This window comes from Neopsephotus bourkii, unplaced genomic scaffold, assembly GCF_033783945.1.
Source record: "Neopsephotus bourkii isolate Nb327-2 ecotype Australia unplaced genomic scaffold, CSIRO-AGI_Nbou_v1 NB_1493, whole genome shotgun sequence".
NCBI lineage: Eukaryota > Metazoa > Chordata > Aves > Psittaciformes > Psittacidae > Neopsephotus > Neopsephotus bourkii.
The window spans coordinates 4,220,903-4,240,211 of NW_026901969.1; the positions used below are offsets into that span (position 1 = coordinate 4,220,903).

At 38.9% G+C, this 19,309-nt stretch overlaps 1 protein-coding gene across 2 annotated transcripts in view; it reads right to left on the reverse strand.

Annotated features, from left to right (window-relative positions):
* ACSS3 (acyl-CoA synthetase short chain family member 3) overlaps window positions 1–10,701 on the reverse strand; it is an 88,934-nt gene extending 78,233 nt beyond the window's left edge. The window contains exons 1-2 of one of the 2 annotated variants that reach the window (XM_061369355.1): window positions 10,373–10,701; window positions 2,028–2,172 (exon numbers count right to left, since the gene is read on the reverse strand). In XM_061369355.1, coding sequence (XP_061225339.1) covers window positions 2,028–2,172; window positions 10,373–10,686 — 459 coding nt within the window. In that variant the 5' untranslated portion in view covers window positions 10,687–10,701. The remainder of the gene's footprint in view (window positions 1–2,027; window positions 2,173–10,372) is intronic. The other variant, XM_061369356.1, reaches the window with a different exon arrangement.
* Between the last annotated feature and the right edge of the window lie 8,608 nt (window positions 10,702–19,309).

A 19,309-nucleotide genomic window follows, 5' to 3' on the forward strand; every position in this document is an offset into this window, starting at 1 on the left:
TACACCAGCCCATGTCTCCCATTTTCAGCAGATCTCTTTGTGAATACCTTTGTTATCGGGTGTCCAGTAGTTACCAGGCAAACCACATTAAATTTATTCCACAAGAGTGGACTAGAAAGCTTCAATAGAAAAGATCTTAATCCCAAATGAAGCCTTTCACTCATATTTCCTTCTGAGTAAAGAGAAGAGCAAACTGTAGAGAATTCAAACACGGTATTTAGATAGGACTCAAATACCTGCAAGATAATAATGAACTTCTGAAGGAGTTCTGCTATGTATACCCAGAAAATTTAAACCAGTTCTTCCATTTGGTTTGGTAATGCTGCTGTAAGAGAAAATGTGGAGGGAAGGATGTGGATGCCAACTACCAAATTTTCTCATTCTGCACAAATCTGCCATATCCTAAAACATTTCATACACTTCTAGAGAATACAAAGACACAAACTTAGTAGACTTAATACCAGTAACAAGCTTAAAAAGCAAAACAAAAGCTACTTTAAAAAGGTTACTTTTGCCTCCTTTTCAGGGGAAACGTCTACAGAAACAGTTCACCTAATATAATTTACATTAAAATGTTGTATAACTTCATTAAAAGAAAAGCATGCATTTCAATATACAATTACATATAAATAATTTTATCTATACATATATATTGTGTATATATATTAAGTATATATTTATATGACAAGATTGCATCTATAAAATTATAATTTTATATAGGTAATATTATGTATGCCATATATATACATTAAAAAAAATAAATAAAATTAGATAAGAAGCTGGGCCCCTTTAAAATCTTCTCATTTCTTAAAACACTGAAGCTAACTGTCCTAGATCCAGCATACTTCACAGTAATTTCCAAGTTCTTTTTTGGACTTGGTAAATCAACAGAATACTGGTGAGGAATAAGTGCTTTACATATTTTCCTTAAAAGATAAAGTGCAGTACAGGTTTATTATTTTTTGTAGCTGGATGACTTCTCTTTTCTTGCATGAGTGGAATAAAATCCTCACAAACTGAATTACTGTATTGTGAACTTCATTTCACCTTTAAAACCATAGGTCCACATTACAACAGACACTGTGTGCCTAAGTGAAGCCAAGTGACTGCAATGTATTTCAATGTGCAAGATGTATTAAGGAAGAACATGAGTCTGACTCCAACATTTCTTTGTACTTAGTGTTAAGTGCAACTGATATATAAAACTGGAAGAAAAAAGCCAGCTAAACAGAGGAGCAGCGTGATAGCAAAGCGACAGCTGACAGCTGAAAGCACAGAAAACATTGAATAGGGCAGACTGCAAACACCCATGGTGGCAACAAGCTGCAGTCAGGCACTGAGAAAATCTGAATGGGCTGATGCAGAACTGAGTATTCACCACCCCAGCTGGGAGTAAGCTCCCTCAGCCAACAGGGAAGTCAAAATCCACAGACTTTCTGGACAGAAAACTAGTGCAGCGCCATAAGCATCTCCACTGCAGCATCCCTACTGCAACATCCCCAGTGCAACATCCCTACTGCAGCCTATAATTGGGCAGGTAAAACAGCTTTCTTTAGAGTTCCTCCCTCCAACTGTAAAACCAATTTAATTTGGTTTAACACTCAGTTATATGCAGCAATAGCCAAGGTAAACATTTTCATTTCTGCAGAACTCTATTTTTGTTTATTGTCAAGTGACTTGACTAGTATTTGCTTTCCTCTTTTAAATAGGAAATAAGAACTGTTGGTGGGGGGCGGGATGGGAGGGGAGGGAGGGGAGAAATCCAATAGAGTTAAGTTTCAAATTTAACCCACCAGGAAAAAAAAGTATTAAACTGTAGAAGAAGAACTAGAAGAAGCTCAAAACCTCTTAGATGCAGTATAACTAGTACAGGGTACAGGCTGCTAAGCTTACAATTTGATACTGAGCACAGAAAAAGCAGCAAAAGGAACAGCCTAACAAGGTAGATCATTTCTACCTCTGTAGTACCTTCCTGCTGTGAAATATTTACCGCGTATTTTCAGTAACAAGATTATTCTCAAACATACCTGTTCAAGAAGTTCCTTGTATGTTATTTTCTCCTTGGTATTTGTTACAGGACTGTCATAAATAATAGCAATTTGGTCTCCTTGTCCATTCTCAACATGACGATCTACAGCATTGTAACAGATATTCAGCTCTCCACCTACAAACCTAAAAAGAGAAGTTGTAAGTATGTAACAGCCAGCCTTTCAAACAAATACTTTTTCTTTTTTTTTATTTTTTTTTTTTTTATGGGGAATGAGGGCACTCAATTAAAATATAGCTCATAAAACATTACACTCAGTTCAGGAAGTCATTTTTTATTCTATAAACCCGCAATTTACTCAAAAAGCTAAATAAGTCCCTTACTGAAAAATATAAAACTGCTGTACCCTAATTGACTTAACTAAGAATTTGCTAAACTTGGTCTTAATTTAACTGCTTTGCATCAATCAATCTGATTTTTATAACTAAGGTTTCACAGAAAGAGCATCCTTTCACATAAAATAACCTGACATTACGAAAATACATTATCGCACTACTTTGTGTTGGCAATCTCATACCATTTTTAAGAACAGGTTTAGGACTCAAAATGTTCTTACTCATCTCTTAGCAGTAACAGTTAAGCGTATAAGCATCTGTATCTAAATGAAACTGAACCCAACAGTTACAAAATCTTATAAATTTGTCTGACATTCATAATCCATTTGACATTACCATGTTTTACATCAGTGACTCAAAATCCCCTCTAAAGGGATGTGAGTCATAGCCTCTTTAACAGCCAAGAAATTCTCATCTCCTAATTAAGAAAAAACACTTCACAAACTCAGGTTTCATTTTCATTGTCATTTTACATTGAGGGAGGCTTGAATAAACAATCAAGTGCAGCATAATCCTCAAGTAAAAAAATACAGAAGGCACCAGATACAGTGATGACTCTACTGAGAGATGGCACAACCTAAAAATTAAAGTTCATGCTAAATAATGTTCTGTATTTCTTTTTCTATCTGCACATCTCTCTACAGCAAAAAGAAATGGAAAAAACGTAGTTGAAATTTTCAGAAAAGTTCTGTGGGGATGCCCTACTGTGACAGTGTATTGTTATAACATAACTAGAAGTAAAAACAGAGGGCCTAAATTAAGCCACTACTAATTTAAATGTATTTTCTTCACTTTTCCTGTATAGTAAATGACTGCTCTAAATTAGAGTATTTTAGATACTATTCGTATATCCACATGCACACATGCTATGGGATAGTCTTTATTGTCAAAGAACAGCAACTACTGAATTAGAAGTTCGGATGTTTAGGATGCAGCAATCTTTTCCTGCAACTCCTTTGCTACACCGTTACTAAGGAGAAAGCTACGCACCAGGAAACTAACAAAATCACTCTACTACAAACTCCTTCCTGTAAAAGAAGAACTGTATGAACAATAAAGGATCCAGTATTGTTTCATGTAATACAGAGAAATTTTGTATTACTGTCATAAAAGTTGTGTTCTCCATTAATTTTATAGCAAATCACTGTAGGATGATATGAACAAGGGAACAAGGGAGCACAGCACCTGGGCTACTATTGAGAATGGTGAAAACATGAGCAAGCACTAGAGCTTATATTATTCTAAAGACACATGGCAATATCACACTGCCACATAAATTTTTAACTATCGCTTGCAAACAAATATGTAGCAAAGATGTGACTGCAGGTCAAAACAGAAATACCCTGTCCTGGGTTCAGGAGTAGCAGTCATTTTTCTCCTTCTTAGTAGCTGGTGCACTGCTGTGTTTTTGACTTTCAGCCTGGGAACAGCACTGATAACACCGATGTTTTTAGTTGCTGCTCAGCAATGTTTACTCTGACCAAGGACATTGTAAGTCTTATGCTCTGCCAGGGAGGAGGGGAAGCCGGGAGGACGCAGAGACAGGACACCTGACCCAAACTAGCCAAAGAGGTATTCCATACCATAGCATGTCATTCCCATAATGTAGAACTGGGGGCAGTTATCCGGAAGAGCTAGATCACTGCCCGGGTCGGGCTGGGTATCAGTTGGTGGGTGGTGAGCAGTTGTATTCTCTTCCCTTGTTATTTTCCTGTCATTACTGTTACTGGTGGTAGCAGCAGTGATTTGTGTTATACCTTAGTTACTGGGCTGTTCTTATCTCAGCCTGTGGGAGTTACATTCTCTTGATTCTCCTCCCCATCCCTCTGGGAGTGGGGGGAGGAAGCGGGGGGGAGTGAGTGAGTGGCTGCATGGTTCTGGGTTGCCAGCTGGGCTTAAACCACGACCTACTCCAAGACTATATGGTTAGTCTGATGAGTGCTCTGCTACCCCATTCAGAAAGCAGGAACCTCTTATGGGATCAGAGAAGCACAGATGCACCTACTGAGACCACAACTGCAAGACTTTTGCTTCTCTACTTTTACCCAAGTATATGCTCAAATACCTCATTCCAGCTAACAAATAAAAGCTGTTTGGCTTTGAAAAGCTGCCCTGTGCTACTTCAAACTTCTGGTGATCCAATAATTCTCAAGGAGATGAATAGCTATGGGTAACTTTGATTTATCTGAATAAACTTTAGCTGGAAAGAAACAGGAGCAAGAAACCAGGACGCAGTATCCTGGTTTCGGCCGGGATAGAGTTAATTTTCTTCCTAGTAGCTGGTACAGTGCTGTGTTTTGGATTTAGCCTGAGAATAACACACCAGTGTTTCAGCTGTTGCTAAGTAGTGCTTCCTCCAAGTCAAAGATTTTTCATTACATTTAGTGTTGCTCTTATTGTCTTATTATACTTTTTTTTTTTTTTGGGGGGGGTCCCCAGTTATTAAACCATTCTGATCTCAACCAATAGCTTTTACCTTTTTCTAATTCTCTTCAATCCCACTGGGGCTATGGGGGGGGGGGAGGGTTACTGGGGGAGAAATTGAGCAGCTGTGTGCTACAAACAGGGTTAAACCATGACACCCAGTCTTGGAATAAGGACATCAATGAGATGCTCCTATTTAAAACAGAGGTCTAGGATCAAAAGGAACATATTCCAGTAGACTTCAGAAAGATCAGAGGTGGATCTGCAGGATATTTCTAAGAGCTGCCAGTAAATCTTGCCATAATAAGCAGGACTGCAAAATGCTAATCTGTTGCTAACCAGACAATTATCTCAGTGCGGCTTACCAACTAAACTCAAGTCTGAAAAACCTTATTTTAGGCTGTGATCCCCATGCTGAGAAACTACTAATATTTGATAAACAGAAGAGGAGTAAAACAAATAAAAAGAATACACAGTAATAACTCTAATACATAAAAAAAACTGCATTCAGCTCATCAGCAGTCTCTGAAGAGCTCAAATACCATCCACCCGTGCTGTGGTGGATGGTACAAATTATAGAATTCTTCCTGTCAAAACCGACAGACTTTAAAACTGTTTATGGTATCAAACCAGCTTGCTTCACTGTAACATTTTAAACCAATAAGATTTAAGGAGGAAAAGAAGGTGGCTGGTCTCTTCTCACAAGTAACAAGTGATAGGACAAGAGGTAACAGCCTCAAGCTGTGCCAGGAGAAGTTTATACTGGATCTTAGGAAAAATTTCTTCACTGAAAGATTAGTCAGGCATTAGAACAGGCTGCCGAGGAAAGTGGTGGAACCACATTCCCTGGAAGTGTTCAAAAACCATGTAGATGAGGCCCTTAAGTGACATGGTTTAGTACGGGTACTTGGCAGTCCTGGGGTAGCAGTTGGACTTGATGAACTTAAAGGCCTTTTCCATCCAGCTGATTCTATGATTCTAACATTTTGACAGTAGCTACCTATCCTTTTGATAAGTCTTCTTTCCCACAGCTTTTGATTGTCCACATTATGCATAAATTAGATCTAACATGGCATCTTTTTAATAATTTGAGTCTGGTTAATCATTAGGACCTCCATGAGCTTCTTTAAAGCTTCCTACATCAGTCACCTCAGACTTACTGCCTCTCCATCACTGGGGCTCAGCAGCTCCAGTCTCATCTCAGCCCGAGGTCTCGCAGAGTTTGCATGTTTACATAGGAATCTTCAAGCACATGCACTTAACCTCTTTCATCATATTTAAAAATACTACTCTGATAACCTTTTAGGGGGTAGCAGTAAAAGAGGGCATGAAAGTTCACATCTTCTGTAGCAGGACTCCCATTACATGCAGCTTAACATCTACTATCTGCAGTCTGGACGGTTTTTTACTGCATTCAGTATTTTGTTGGGTGTGACAATAGCCTACTTCCTCATAATGAAATAAGTACAGTAGGGAAGAAGGTAACACATAATTATGCCTTAGTTTACTCAAATATTAGAAAGCTATGCTTTAATTTCCAACACTACCTGCTATCTTAAGAATCAAAGTAGCTGCATTCAGAGACAATTTTTAGTCTTTAACAGCTCCAAAGCAAAGATAATCAAGAATTAAAAAAAAAAGAAAGAAACTAAAGGCTCTGAATAAAGCTGGCATACATGCAAAAGAACTACATTAAAATTACTTTGCACCGTAAGTATAAAACTGCATACTGCTAAAATCCTTTATGCCATGCAGAGTACACACACTTCCCCAAGCCAGGTCCCCAGGAATCAACTGAATTATTTTCTAGATGAAGTGAGAACAGAAGCTGAATAAAATGCTAAGACAAAACCATGACAACATTAGATATTCTGAGATAATATTATGTTAATTGATCCTGTCTCGTTTTTTAAAAGTGTAAGCAACATGTGAATAGCAATCTGTGCAACATTCCTAAAGCTCAGATGGGATTTTATATTGCATTTATGTCTTAGAATAAGAGAAAAAAAACTAACTTGCAAAACTGCCATCTGCCTACATGCATTAGGAAAATCTGTTTCCACATTCCTAAGGAAATATGTGCTTTAACCTCTACAACGGGGATTCCACGAGATTCCAAAATAATCCATTCAAGTGTTTCACTATCTTTAGCATTGGACTTTTCTTTCCAGCATCTAAAATTTACATCTCCCTTATCGCATTTTAAGGCTTCTAGCTTTGACCTTTTCAAAGCCAACTCAAACAGCAGTTTTCCTTTGAACTTTGCAGCCAAATTCTACGAGTTTTAAAACTTCAGGCTCCTATTTGGTTTTTACACCGAACAACTTTATTCCTTCATTTTTTCTTGACTGTTTATGCTTTTTTGATCTTCTCTTTATTTTTAATGTGCACAAAACCTGATGGTGTTTTGACCCATACCAGCCACTTATGCAGGTTAGTCAACGATACCTGGGATTTCTGCTTCACCCAAGCAACACTGACCACTTACCTTATGGAAATCATTCTGCATCCCACTAACATAATACTGGTATTTCCAATGTCAGAGACTAAAGATGCACTAGGGCATACCATATGTTTCTTTCATACTCTTACAGTATTTAGAGGACAAATAAGAATTTGCCTTATAGCTACATTATAACTACATTAAGCACCCCCTTCAATTTCTTCAACCAAAGCAAATGAGACTGAAAAATATATGAAAAGTAAGTCTCACATTTGGCAACCAAAAACAAAGATATTGAAAAAAATATATTTATTAATTAACCAAATAATATGTCTCCAAAACAGGAGACAAATTCTAACTAAGAAACATATACATGAGCTTCTTAACATTATTCTTAAGGTCTCTTGTAAGCTGTTTCTTCAGTAAACCTCAGAACTACAGCTACATTTTTACCCTGTTAGACCAGCAAGCTATGCTTTTCTTGGAAGCCTGGACTCCTCCTCAGTTATGCTTCATCCTCTTTGTTTTCTCTTCAGCATGTCCTCTGAAAGAGCCGCTTGTATCCTCTCTCTTATAGTAAGTCTTTTCCTCAAAGAACTTGCGTATCTTCATCCTGCTGAGCACACTGAATGCGGGTTAACTATCTGGTACTTCAGAGGTGTTACAGTACTACACTAGTACGGCATCCAGCCTGTTATCACTTAAGGGGAACTTAAATTTAAAAAAGAAATAAATTTGCATGTTGCAAATTAATACAATAAAGAGGATTATACAACATCAAATTGCTTAATGTTTTATCATCCACAACTGTTCAGCAGATACCTGGCATGGAAACAATAATTAGGGCCTGATGTTGAGTCTTCAGAGCCTTGCATCTGATTGAGGTCAGAAGAAACCTCTGGAGGGTACATGGTGCAACCCCCCTGCTCAAGCAGAGCCACCTACAGCTGGCTGCCCAGGACCATGTCCAGATGACTTTTGAGTATCTCCAAGGATGAAGACCCCACTAACTCTGTGCCACTGCTCAGTCACCCTCACATTTAGAAAATGTTTCCTGATGTTCAGAAGAAACCTCCTGTGTTACAGTTTCTGCCCACTGCCTCTTGTCCTGTCCCTGGGCACCACTGAAAAGAGGCTGGCTCCACTGTCTGCATACCCTTCCTTCAGGTATTTACTCATGTTAAAAAAAAAATTTCAGACTGTGGCAACCTGCATCCACAGAGGGAGAAAGATGAAAGTGAGAAGAAAGGCCAGAAAAGAACCTTAGAAGACAAGTCTGACTTCAGCCCAGGAAATTCTGTTCAGTTATCCCTGCCGTAAGGCCAAATAACTTCCACCTGATAAATCACAATGCTTCATGAAGACCTAACCATGTTACTTTCAGCAGGCAAGCTTATCATGCTCAACAAGTCAAACCACATTTGTTTAACAGAACTGAATAGCAAAAGCATTCTCTCGAGCATGTCTTCTATATTATATTTTCATTCCTTAGTTCTTATTGACTGCTTCATTATTCTCACTATTTGTTCAGGAATGCAAGAGCCAATGAGCTATACTGGTCTTTAATCACAGAATCATAGAACTCTTTAGGCTGGAAAAGAGCTTTAAAATTATGAAGTCCAACCATTCGCTTGGCACTGCCAAGCCTGCCACTGAGCCATGTCCCTCAGTTGCTACATCTACACATCTTTTAAACACCTCAAGGGAGGGTGACTCAGGACAGCCTGTTCCAGTGTTTAACAACCCTTCTGGTGAATAAATTGTTCCTAATATACAATCTAAATCTCCCCTGGTAAAACTTGAGGCCATTTCCTCTCATCCTATCACTTGTTATTTGGCAGAAGAGATCAGCCCCCACCTCACTACAACCTCCCTTCAGGTAGTTGTAGAGAACAATAAGGTCTTCTCCAAGCCTCCTTTTCTCCATCTAAACAGCCTCAATTCCCTCAGCTGCTCCTCAGAAGACTTGTGTTCCAGACTCTTCTCTAGACCTCTCTTCTCTATTGCTATGCAAGCAATACTGCCTCCCCACCCTTTTTGAATAGTGCCATGATCTAGAAATCAAGGTCAGTGGACTCTATCCATCTATTTTAGGACTTCTCACTGTCACACAGCCCTGCTGACTTCATGAGCTTTAGCCTGGCTGGCACCATTTAACATTCAGTTTAAGACATATAAACAATTTTCACTACTAGAAGTGCCACGGAGTAACACCAGACCAATAACAAAGCAAGCTCCATTCTACAGGTTCTGCATCTCTTCATCTGGCCAGATTTAAGAATGATTAATATTTTTAATTCCACTTTTAGAATTATTATTTTTAAATGTATTTTTAAATTAAACTAGAAAAATCTAAAAGTGGCAAAGAACATCAATGTACCAAAGATGATCCTCATTTCCTTTTTTATCCTGTATCAGCTTCTCATTAGAAAAGATCAAAAAGTATGATGTGAACTTCCTGAAAACATGTGTTTGTAGTCAACATAAAATTTTAACAGGTAAATTGCCTTTGAGAAAGTACTGGAAAACCTATCTGGTAATTTACAAGAAGGGTGTCACATTCTGTCTTAGTTTGCCATTTATCACATATGTATATTACACCACAGATACGTATCTATTACAATGCCAGTACTTTCGCCAAACTTTATCTTAACTGCATCCTCTAAATTATTACCTACTTAGCGTCTAAGACTAAACAACTCTGAAAGCCACAGCTCCTGTGTTTCCATGCACCCACCTCCCCTCGCACCCCATGCCCAGTTTCCTATGCTCACAGCAGCCAGGTCCTATGCCCAAAAGAGGTCCTATGGGAGAACACCAGATGCACTCACATGTGTCCCTCACACCTGCCACATACATGATAACTCCCCTCTCACCCCGAAACACTCATCCGTGCGACTTTTAATCATTAAGCTTAACCAAACGTAGTAATTAAACCCCTCTACTCTCTGCAGCCACCTCCATCACCTATGGCACACTGACGACGAACCACTAGCACTGGGGCAGTTCTGTGTTAACCACACGACGCAGCACACCCGCTCCCCCTTCGGCAAGCTGCCCTCCCCGCTACAGCTGAGCGGTGCCCTGCCGCGCTCTCCCCGGCCCCGCGCAGAGCAGACTCACCAGGAGGCTCCCCCCGGGCGGCCGCTCTCCAGGGCCCGGTCCCAGGGCTTGTACCAGTGTATCTGCTCGGCGGCTGCTCCCCACACCTTCTCGGGCTCCGACAACGAAGACCTAAAAACTTCCTCGTACTCGCCCAGCGCTGGGGAGGAGGCGGCGCGGCCGCCGGGCAGCGGGCTGCGGGTAGCGGCGGCCCAGCACGGGAGCGGGCCCCCCGAGCAGGGCATTTTCGACCGCTGCCACACGCCGCCGCCCCGGGCCACCGCCCCGGCCCCGAGAACTTTTGTCAGTGCTGGCAGCCTGCCCAAGAAGCCCATGTTTTGCGGCCTACAAGGGACGGGAGCCGCACACGGCGCGCTGAGGCTTCACAAACCCCTCCGACGGGACCGGACCAGGCGGAGCGGCAGCAGCAGCTCCCAGTGGCCCGCGGTGCGCGGCGGCCTGCCTCCATCCCGGCGCCCCGCGGCCAGGGGGCGCTGGGGCAGTGCGGAGCGAAGCGATGAGCGCCGTGTCCGAGCGAACGGTGGTCCCGGGTGCACCCCGGGGAGCTGCAGGGCGGGAGCTATGTCGGGGGGTATCCGGCCGTGCCAGGGCCGTCCTGCTTTCCCAGCGCTTGGCAGCGGCCGCCGGCGGAGAAAGGCTGAGAAAGGGAACACCAAAAACCTGGGATTAATTTTGGCTTAATGACTTGAGAATAAAAGATCATTCTGTTTTCCAGAAGAGGTTCACATTTGTAGTGTTTTATTTTACACATCTTGGTGTATATTTAGAAACTCTCGCTGAGTTTCGGTGGTAACGTTTCAGAGTGTTATAATGCACAAGTCAGCTAAGACATCAACCAGCTTAAAAGATGTTATTTTTTTCCTTATGAAATTATTTTAGTGCTATAATAGGTCTATCCATTATCCATTTCCTATCAGGAAATTCTTGCTGCAGTCACATTATAAAAATGTTATATGGCTGAGGAGAACTCTAATATATTCTATATTCATGGTTAACTCCGGCGTCTGTTATCTGACTGTTGTTGAATTAGTGCAATGGGAACATAACAACACACTACAGGTAAAGAAATAAATGGATAAGTAGACTGTTTATGGCCTATAGAGTTCAAGTTCATCAGAACTTTTAAGGTCACCTTCAAAACCACTCATAGCCTTTCAGCATAAAGACTGGTTGCTGCTTCTGGTTTTGAGGCAAATATAATCACTCAGAGTTTCCCATGGCTTGCAGAGTCTATTAGTGTTGTCCAGTGCTGTATGAACCACTTATCCTCTGCTGCACTGCAGTTAACCTCTCTTTATATAATATATGTAATATTACGTTATATTACATTGCATACGGTGCTGAATCCAGCGCAGTGACTGTCTGTCTACCTGAGGTATGCCACTGGTGGACTTCACAAGAAGTATCAGTTGCTCCAGCCCAATTTGTGAAGCCCACTCTCCCTAATCAGATCATTAGAGGTACATTATGTCCACTCCCCAGCGTGTAACCCTTCCTATTAATTGCCTTACAAGCTACGTTTTTTAGATCACCAACACGTGGATGCCCATCTAATAAGGAAGGGACATATAGCAACTGGATGCAGACAGCTTCTGGGTGGCAATAGCAATCTGTTTCTCAGCTGGAACATCTCCCTTTTCCCTCCTGGGGTAAAAACTGTCATGGCCAGGCTAGCTAAAATATTTCTGTGTTTTCTGTAACGTGTTAGTTGTAGGCACTAGTACTGAAAGAATCATCCTGGGATTTAAATACCTAATGGGCTGTGTCTGATGATGTCTAATATTTCTTGTGGTGTTGAAGGGCAATGCTAACCATTTTTCTACTCTCTCCATAGTGTGTGTTTAATGTGAAAGTATAAGCATTTGGCAAAGGAATTTGCATTGCAACAGTTAATTCTCTGGTATTCATTTTGCATACATATCCTACTAGAAATTATATGCTAGAAGCATAGGGGATACAAATGAACTTAATCAGAACATGAAGTGCATGAAATTCCTATTTTAGCTAGCATCCTAATATCTGTTTCCTGAAGGAATGTTTCTAATGAGTATCTATGGAACATACTTCATTAATTAAACTCATCACAGCCCATACTAATAACTAAAAGGGTAAAGAAGGGGATTGCTAGTTCTCCCAATTGCATGCTAGTAATTTAAGGTTCACTTACAAATACTATTATAGCAGATTTCTGAATTGATGAATCTTCTCTCTGAGGATTTTTTTTCTTTATTGCAAAACTTGATGCTTCTGAAATTCACACTCGACAAAGAATTCTGAAGTAATGTCAAGTGATGTGTGTAGCAATTCCCTTTGTAGCTGTAGATTTCTTTCAAAAACCTATGTACGTGCCTAGGCACAGATCTAGCTAAGAGCAAAACCGTGAAACATGGCCTGGCTTCTTATGCAATTGCAAAATTATTTACCTGAAGCCTTTCTTTCGTTTAAGAAAAGCATTTTTTTTCCGCAACGGTATCCTTTAGTGTAAGGCATGCCTGTTTGAAAATGTATGTATGTTGAAAAAAGATTGGCAGAAAATTATTATAAATATCATCTCCAGTATATGGAATGCTCTGACTGCCCTAGTGTGAAAGACTTCCAAACTTTGGTAATTCAAATTTTACTTAGAGTCCTTTTGTAAGCACAAATTAAAACTGTAGTCAAAGAATTAGTACATACGTTAGATCACTTTGGTATGGTTCTATACAGCCTTTTGTCCAACTCTTAGACTGTGTCTATCCCAAGGAACTGCCAGTCTTATACAAATAAGTTTCATAGTCCCGTATACCGTTGATGTCTGAAAAATAGAGGTATAGTTTTCCACAATGCAGGGTTAAGTTCAAGTCAATATAAACTTTCACATTTTCCTGAGAGGTGGTGGAAGTAGTAGTAGTAGTAGCAGTAACCAGCACCCTCTTAAGTACATAAGTAGATACAATTATTCTTCCGTAGATTCAAATATTCTTCCATAGATAAAATTATTCTTCCCGTTTAATATTCAGTCTTAGAACACTGAACATATCACAGCTTTACTTGAAATCCACTAAAATTAAACAAATTACTACTTCATTAAACTTTTCAAGTAGATATTTTGACTATTTTTAGTGAATATAAAAGGTGGTTTTTGCATGATTTGTTCAGCAACAGTGAGATCTGGTCATGGGGACAACCAAACCAAGCCAAGCAAACAAAACCAAAAAAAATGAAAACCCCACAGAAATACTTGGGCTTGCCATTCTTCTTTGTTTGACTGCTGCCTTCCAGCCTAAGGATGCCTTCAAGTCAAAGGTCTTAGGTATACTTACCTTTTGCAGCTCCCAGAATAGTGATGCAATGCTGAAATCAATGCGTCCATGGTGGATCACCCATCTGCCCACTGAAGTGCTGGGAATTCCTGACCTTCTTTTTATTTCTACCTTCTGGAAATGAGTGTGTAATGTGCTGGGACACAAACAATGAGAACTTATAAAAATGCTAAAATATCTGTCTGTGCAGGCAGAAGCCACTTTGTACAGGCTTCTGGAAAGCGCTTAAATGGAAGTCTGACTCAATCCAGGTGACAATGATTTTGAGATCCTCTGGGATGAAAATGTGATTTTAGTATCAATTATTACTCATGTTATAATTTGATTCCTCCCTGAGGAGGACTGACAGTGCAGGAAAACCTGTATTTCATCCATATTTTTCCAGATCTAAGTTCTGTTTCAGAAAGCTTCTAGGGCATATGCTTAGCTTTATTCTAGGAGTCTTACTCACATGAGACCCTGCTAAATCTGAGTCAAATGTTCAGACAGCTCTGATAAAACTCTGCAGGGCAATAATTTTCATACCTTTAAGGTCTAAGCAGACTTTGAAAATGTGGGAAATAAAACCAGGTAGATAATGGGGAATTATTAAAGATAAAAAAAGAAAAAAAGAAAACCTAAAAAACCCCACAAAACCACCTTACAAATCAAGCACATGAAAGCAAAGTAGATTCACATGAAAGCAAAGTAGATTCACATGAAAGCAAAATTTATGGTATGTTCTTCAGTATTTAGGCATGCTTGAGGAAAAAAGTCCATGGCCAAATCCATGGAGGACAAGTAGAATATTAGCATTTGCTTTTCATTTCTGGATTTAGCTTACAAACTTGATGATGTAACTTTATAAAGACAGTCATTGAATGATTTCCAGGTAACCCGTGACCCTGAGCTGCCCAGATTCCTGAAATCACAGATATTGATTACTTGTCTCTATGAGAGCAACATCTGCTTTTTTATCCAAAGCTACTCCCATTTTTTTGATAAGCCTCTACCACTGTTTTACAGATCACTGCATCAGAACCATCACAGGCACAAGCACTGTTATTACAAACTGTTCATCATTCAATATATATTCTTTGGAGGGGACAAGAATTTTAAGCACTGGTGTTTTTATTGATGTTCCTTTTGAACTTGATAATGAAAGTAACCGTGGATTTTGCAACCGTTCTTTTACCCAGAAAGTTGTCTTTTTCATAGAACTGCAAAAGAGTCCATTAGCCCTCAGTCTAAATGTTAACGTCACTATTGGCATAAAAATTAAGTAATTTTGTAGTTACCTGTTATATAAATATTTCGCACCAACAAAACTTTCTCAAATTGAGAATACAGCCCAAGAAGCATGAAGAGTTTGGCCACTAGTACAGAAAATTTATGCTTAAAAATTGCAATGACTCTGAGTTCTATTTTTGACCTTTTTTGCCTAAGATAAAACTGATGTTCCCAAAGTATCCAGACTTGGGTCAACGGTACAGAGATCATGTCTCCTGACTTGGAGGATTTGGGGAGGATGAAGAGGATATGTAGCTAAAGGTAGAAAGAAAAAGAAAAAACATATACACCCTCTGGGTGCATGTGGAGTGCAAACCTTGCATCATTTGCCAGGATAGAGACTCCTAGGAGCATGGGGCTAGCTGGCACAGCTGTAGTATTTATCATGTCGCCTGTCACATCCCTCTGGAAGAAGCTATCAGGAGTATTGCAAGGACAATAAACTTGCCTAGGAGCTTGCCCCAATGGCAAACTGTGGCTTAGCATATTAACGTATACTGAAGGGCCTCTTTCTGTATAACTGACATTGGCTTAGTCTGCTCCATTTCTGGTTATCTCCCGAAGTTTCATTCTTGCAATCCCGTTCTCAACAGTTGCTGGGTTTTGTCCTTGTTACCTATTTCATGATACTTATTCCACTACAGAATTATATTCACTGCCTGACAAGAAAAGCTAATGCTCAAACGCTGTGGTAATGTGCTGACTGAGTTCATCTACAGAATTATATTGCAAGCAAACTAGAAATTAACACCTAAATTGACTAAGTACAAAGCCAATAGCGTATTTCATTGCAACTGTCATTTCTTAATGTGTGCTGTATTTTTAAGAATGCAAGTTCATCCAGACCCATATAACAATTCTGTGAATTTCTTGAATGATCCCAGTTTTGAGCAGCTCAGACTGGTGAAGGATGAATGAAATTTCACAGCAGCTTAGGGAAGGAATAGTAGCTGTCACTCAGTTTGCCCCAAATAACATGAGTAATAATCTCTGGAAATAGCTTTTTCTATAGCTCATCTTGCAAATTAGCATGTCACAGCATTCTGGAAAAATCTAAATAAGAAAAATAGGCACAAATTCAGGCCCAAGAATCATTGTGTGAAGCAGAAAACCCCTTACTGGTGAGCCAGCAGGAAAATCATATGTCCAAATACATTCAGTTGTACATTCAAGCCCACATTTTCTCATGGCCTCACTCTCTTACAGTGCTGAACTAGAGTGCCAAACATTTACATTTGCACCTTGGAAACAGGATCCCAGATTTAAATTTTATGGATATGGAGATTTTAGATTGCAAGGTAAAATTTTAGACTTACTAAATCTAGAGGCCAAAAGTCCCTGATTATAACAGAGAAGAGGCTGCATGCCCACTGTTAAGATACTCTTTTTTTAATAATTTACAGTCTCACTAGTGTAAAATAAGTACAGCACACATCAAGGAGAAATTCAAGGTAAAAGGCAGTGAAGAATCTTCTGCCACCAGATGACCTATTGAAGTAAGCTCTCTGGCACTGGCAAAAGGAAAAAAAAAAACAAATTCTCTGTCAAATCAGTACAACACGAGTGGAATTCAATGAGGCAGACATTCCAAATTGAAATCTGGTCATTTGCCTTATCACTGGTGTCCTATTTTCTTTCTCCAAGCACCCTGAAGTTTACTCCAAGTACCTATACTGTTCTACTTTTTCAGGGTCAAAGGAAGGAATTTCAACATGCACACTGCATGTTCAAATATTTGCTCACTCCTGTTAAATGGAAAGCAGTGAATGATTTCTAGATATATGTTTTAGAACACAGTACTGGATCTTCAGGATTTATTTTTCAGTACTGGCTTTTGGGGGCTTATACTCAATATTTCTGCTCACTGGAATATCAGGATTACTTATAAATATGAAGGACATTCAGCTGGTTCTTGCTCAGTTATCTAGTGTATGTGTTTGGAATTACATAACAAACAATGTTTTACTATGTAATTTAATAGCAGAGGCTAAATTCCCCATTCATTTTGAAGGTCAATATCTGTAGTGGACTCTTCTTAAGCTGTGTAGCTGTTATCACAGCTTTGAGGCGGATGAAATCATGAATATTTGCTTGAAATGTTTAGATGTGCATTACAGAGGGAAGTTTAAACATCCAGTGTGAGCTTGGGAATTTGTTAGAATTTCAGAACCAACTCTTTTACAGGCTATACCTGACGAGATTGCTTTATTGGATGCAGACCCAAACCCACCTATTTAAATTGTCATGTCCATGTTTAATGGTTTCTAGAAACCAGAGTCCAAAGTTTAACTTCTTGGCTTCTGGAAATACTAGGTCAGCAAAACCAGTGTCTAGGCTTTTCATCTCAGGGTAAACATATAATAATTAAAAAAAAAAAAAAGAAAAAAAAAGCCTTGAGTAAAAGTTGAGTCCTTACTTTTTAAATAGATTTGGTTTCCATCTCACATGAAAATTTTATGTTGACTCATTAATAGCTGAGAATCCTTTTCATAGGCAGTTAATTCTTTGATACTTTAAATGGTCTCTTTTCTTGTAAAGAGCCACCCTGAAGTATCCCTCTATAGAACACTGTGGTATTTCATACAAAACAAAGTATCCTTCCTTGTAATAACTGGACAAGCCAGATGGTATCTTCTGTAAAATTCAATTCCCAAAAAGTTGACCTATTTTCTTGACAGCATATTTAATAAAAAAATGAACTCATAGGAGTCTATTTTAACCAACAACAGTATTTTCTCCTTTTTATACCATTTATGGTTTTCTACTAAGTTTCTTCTTTCCTGTTAGTTAAGTATAGGTAAATGTAGAAAACAAAAGCTAAAAACCTGTCTAATCTCATGCTGGTACTAACATAGATGTGATAGTAGATAAAACATCATGAATAAAACATAAAATCTTGCTATTTCTGCTTGCTTTCTGCACCAAATATCACAAGGTTCAGTATTAATACCTATACAAACAATTCAGACCCTGTGGTCTACATAATCTCTGACCAAGAGGAACTACTTCTTAAATTGTAAGAAGGAACTTGTTATAAAAAGTATGAAATTATTGTGGATATTTTCTGAGTCTAATTTATCAGCTCTTACTTTCTATTTTTGGCAATCAGGAGTTCTGAACACTAGGAAAAATGATGAATGTCAAATCAACTGTCCTTCCAAACTTAACAATATGTATATGTATGTTAACTTTTTTAGGACAACAACAGTGTGGTTTTCTGTACCATCTGTACCTAGTTTGTTACGGAGTTTTAACAGTCTTAAAAATCTTCAGATCCAAGAATCCTGTATATGTGAAAACATTCCAATCATACACATTTCTTTAAATTTTAGTAACAGAACAGCCTGACTAAACACAAAGGATAGTAAAATATATGGATGAACTTAAAGAACTAAATTAATTTAAAATAAATTATTCAGAGAAAAAAAGAAATACTTCTTCATAAACTTTGTGGCAGTAACAGTCTTATTTTCCTAACAGCTTCAAAGATAAGAACAAAATCACATTCTCCATACCAACCAATAGATTTATTTCCAGCTGTTGTGTCAAGGATATGTTAGGGTGAGGATCTATCCCCTCAGATTTCAGTCTCAAAACCTGTAGTGCTAATTCAATCAACAGGCTTGCCTAAACTAACAGCTGAAAACCAATCATTATCCTCAGCCTCGGTGCTTAGTAAGAAGGCTCATGATGATTGCATTGTAATTTCAATTATAATTTTGGGGGGAAAAAAAAATCCTTCCTCTTCATATGCTGAATATTTTTGCATACATTTTCAAGGCTTTTAGGATTTTTGCAAGGTTACCTCTAGAGCTATGAACATTTTAATGAAGAAAAAAAGGCGCTGTAATATATAGAATAGAATCATAGAATAGTTAGGGTTGGAAAGGACCTTAAGATCATCAAGTTCCAACCCCCGTGACAAAATCACAAGCACTAGTTGTCTTAATAACTTACTTGCATCTTAGCCAAAGGAAGAATTATTCCATTATAACATGTCTTCACATATATTTGCCATCAAATTTTGGTTTCTTTCTGTACTTCTATATCAAAAGAATTAGGTAGTGTCACGTAACAATAAAAAGATAAAAAGCAGACTCTAGTATAACTTCAGTTTAACACGCTATCCTAATTTGAAATTTCATTCTCTGCCACAAACTTAGCAACAAAGCAAAGACATTCCAATTCAAAATCAAACAGGAATGCTCATCATAGATTCATAGAATCACAGAATGGTTTGGGTGGGAAGGCACCTGAAAGACCATCTAGTTCCCACCCCCCTGCTATGCTCAGGGACACCTTCTACTAGAACAGGTTGCTCAAAGCCCTGTCCAATCTGGCCTTGAACACTGCCAGGGATGGGGCA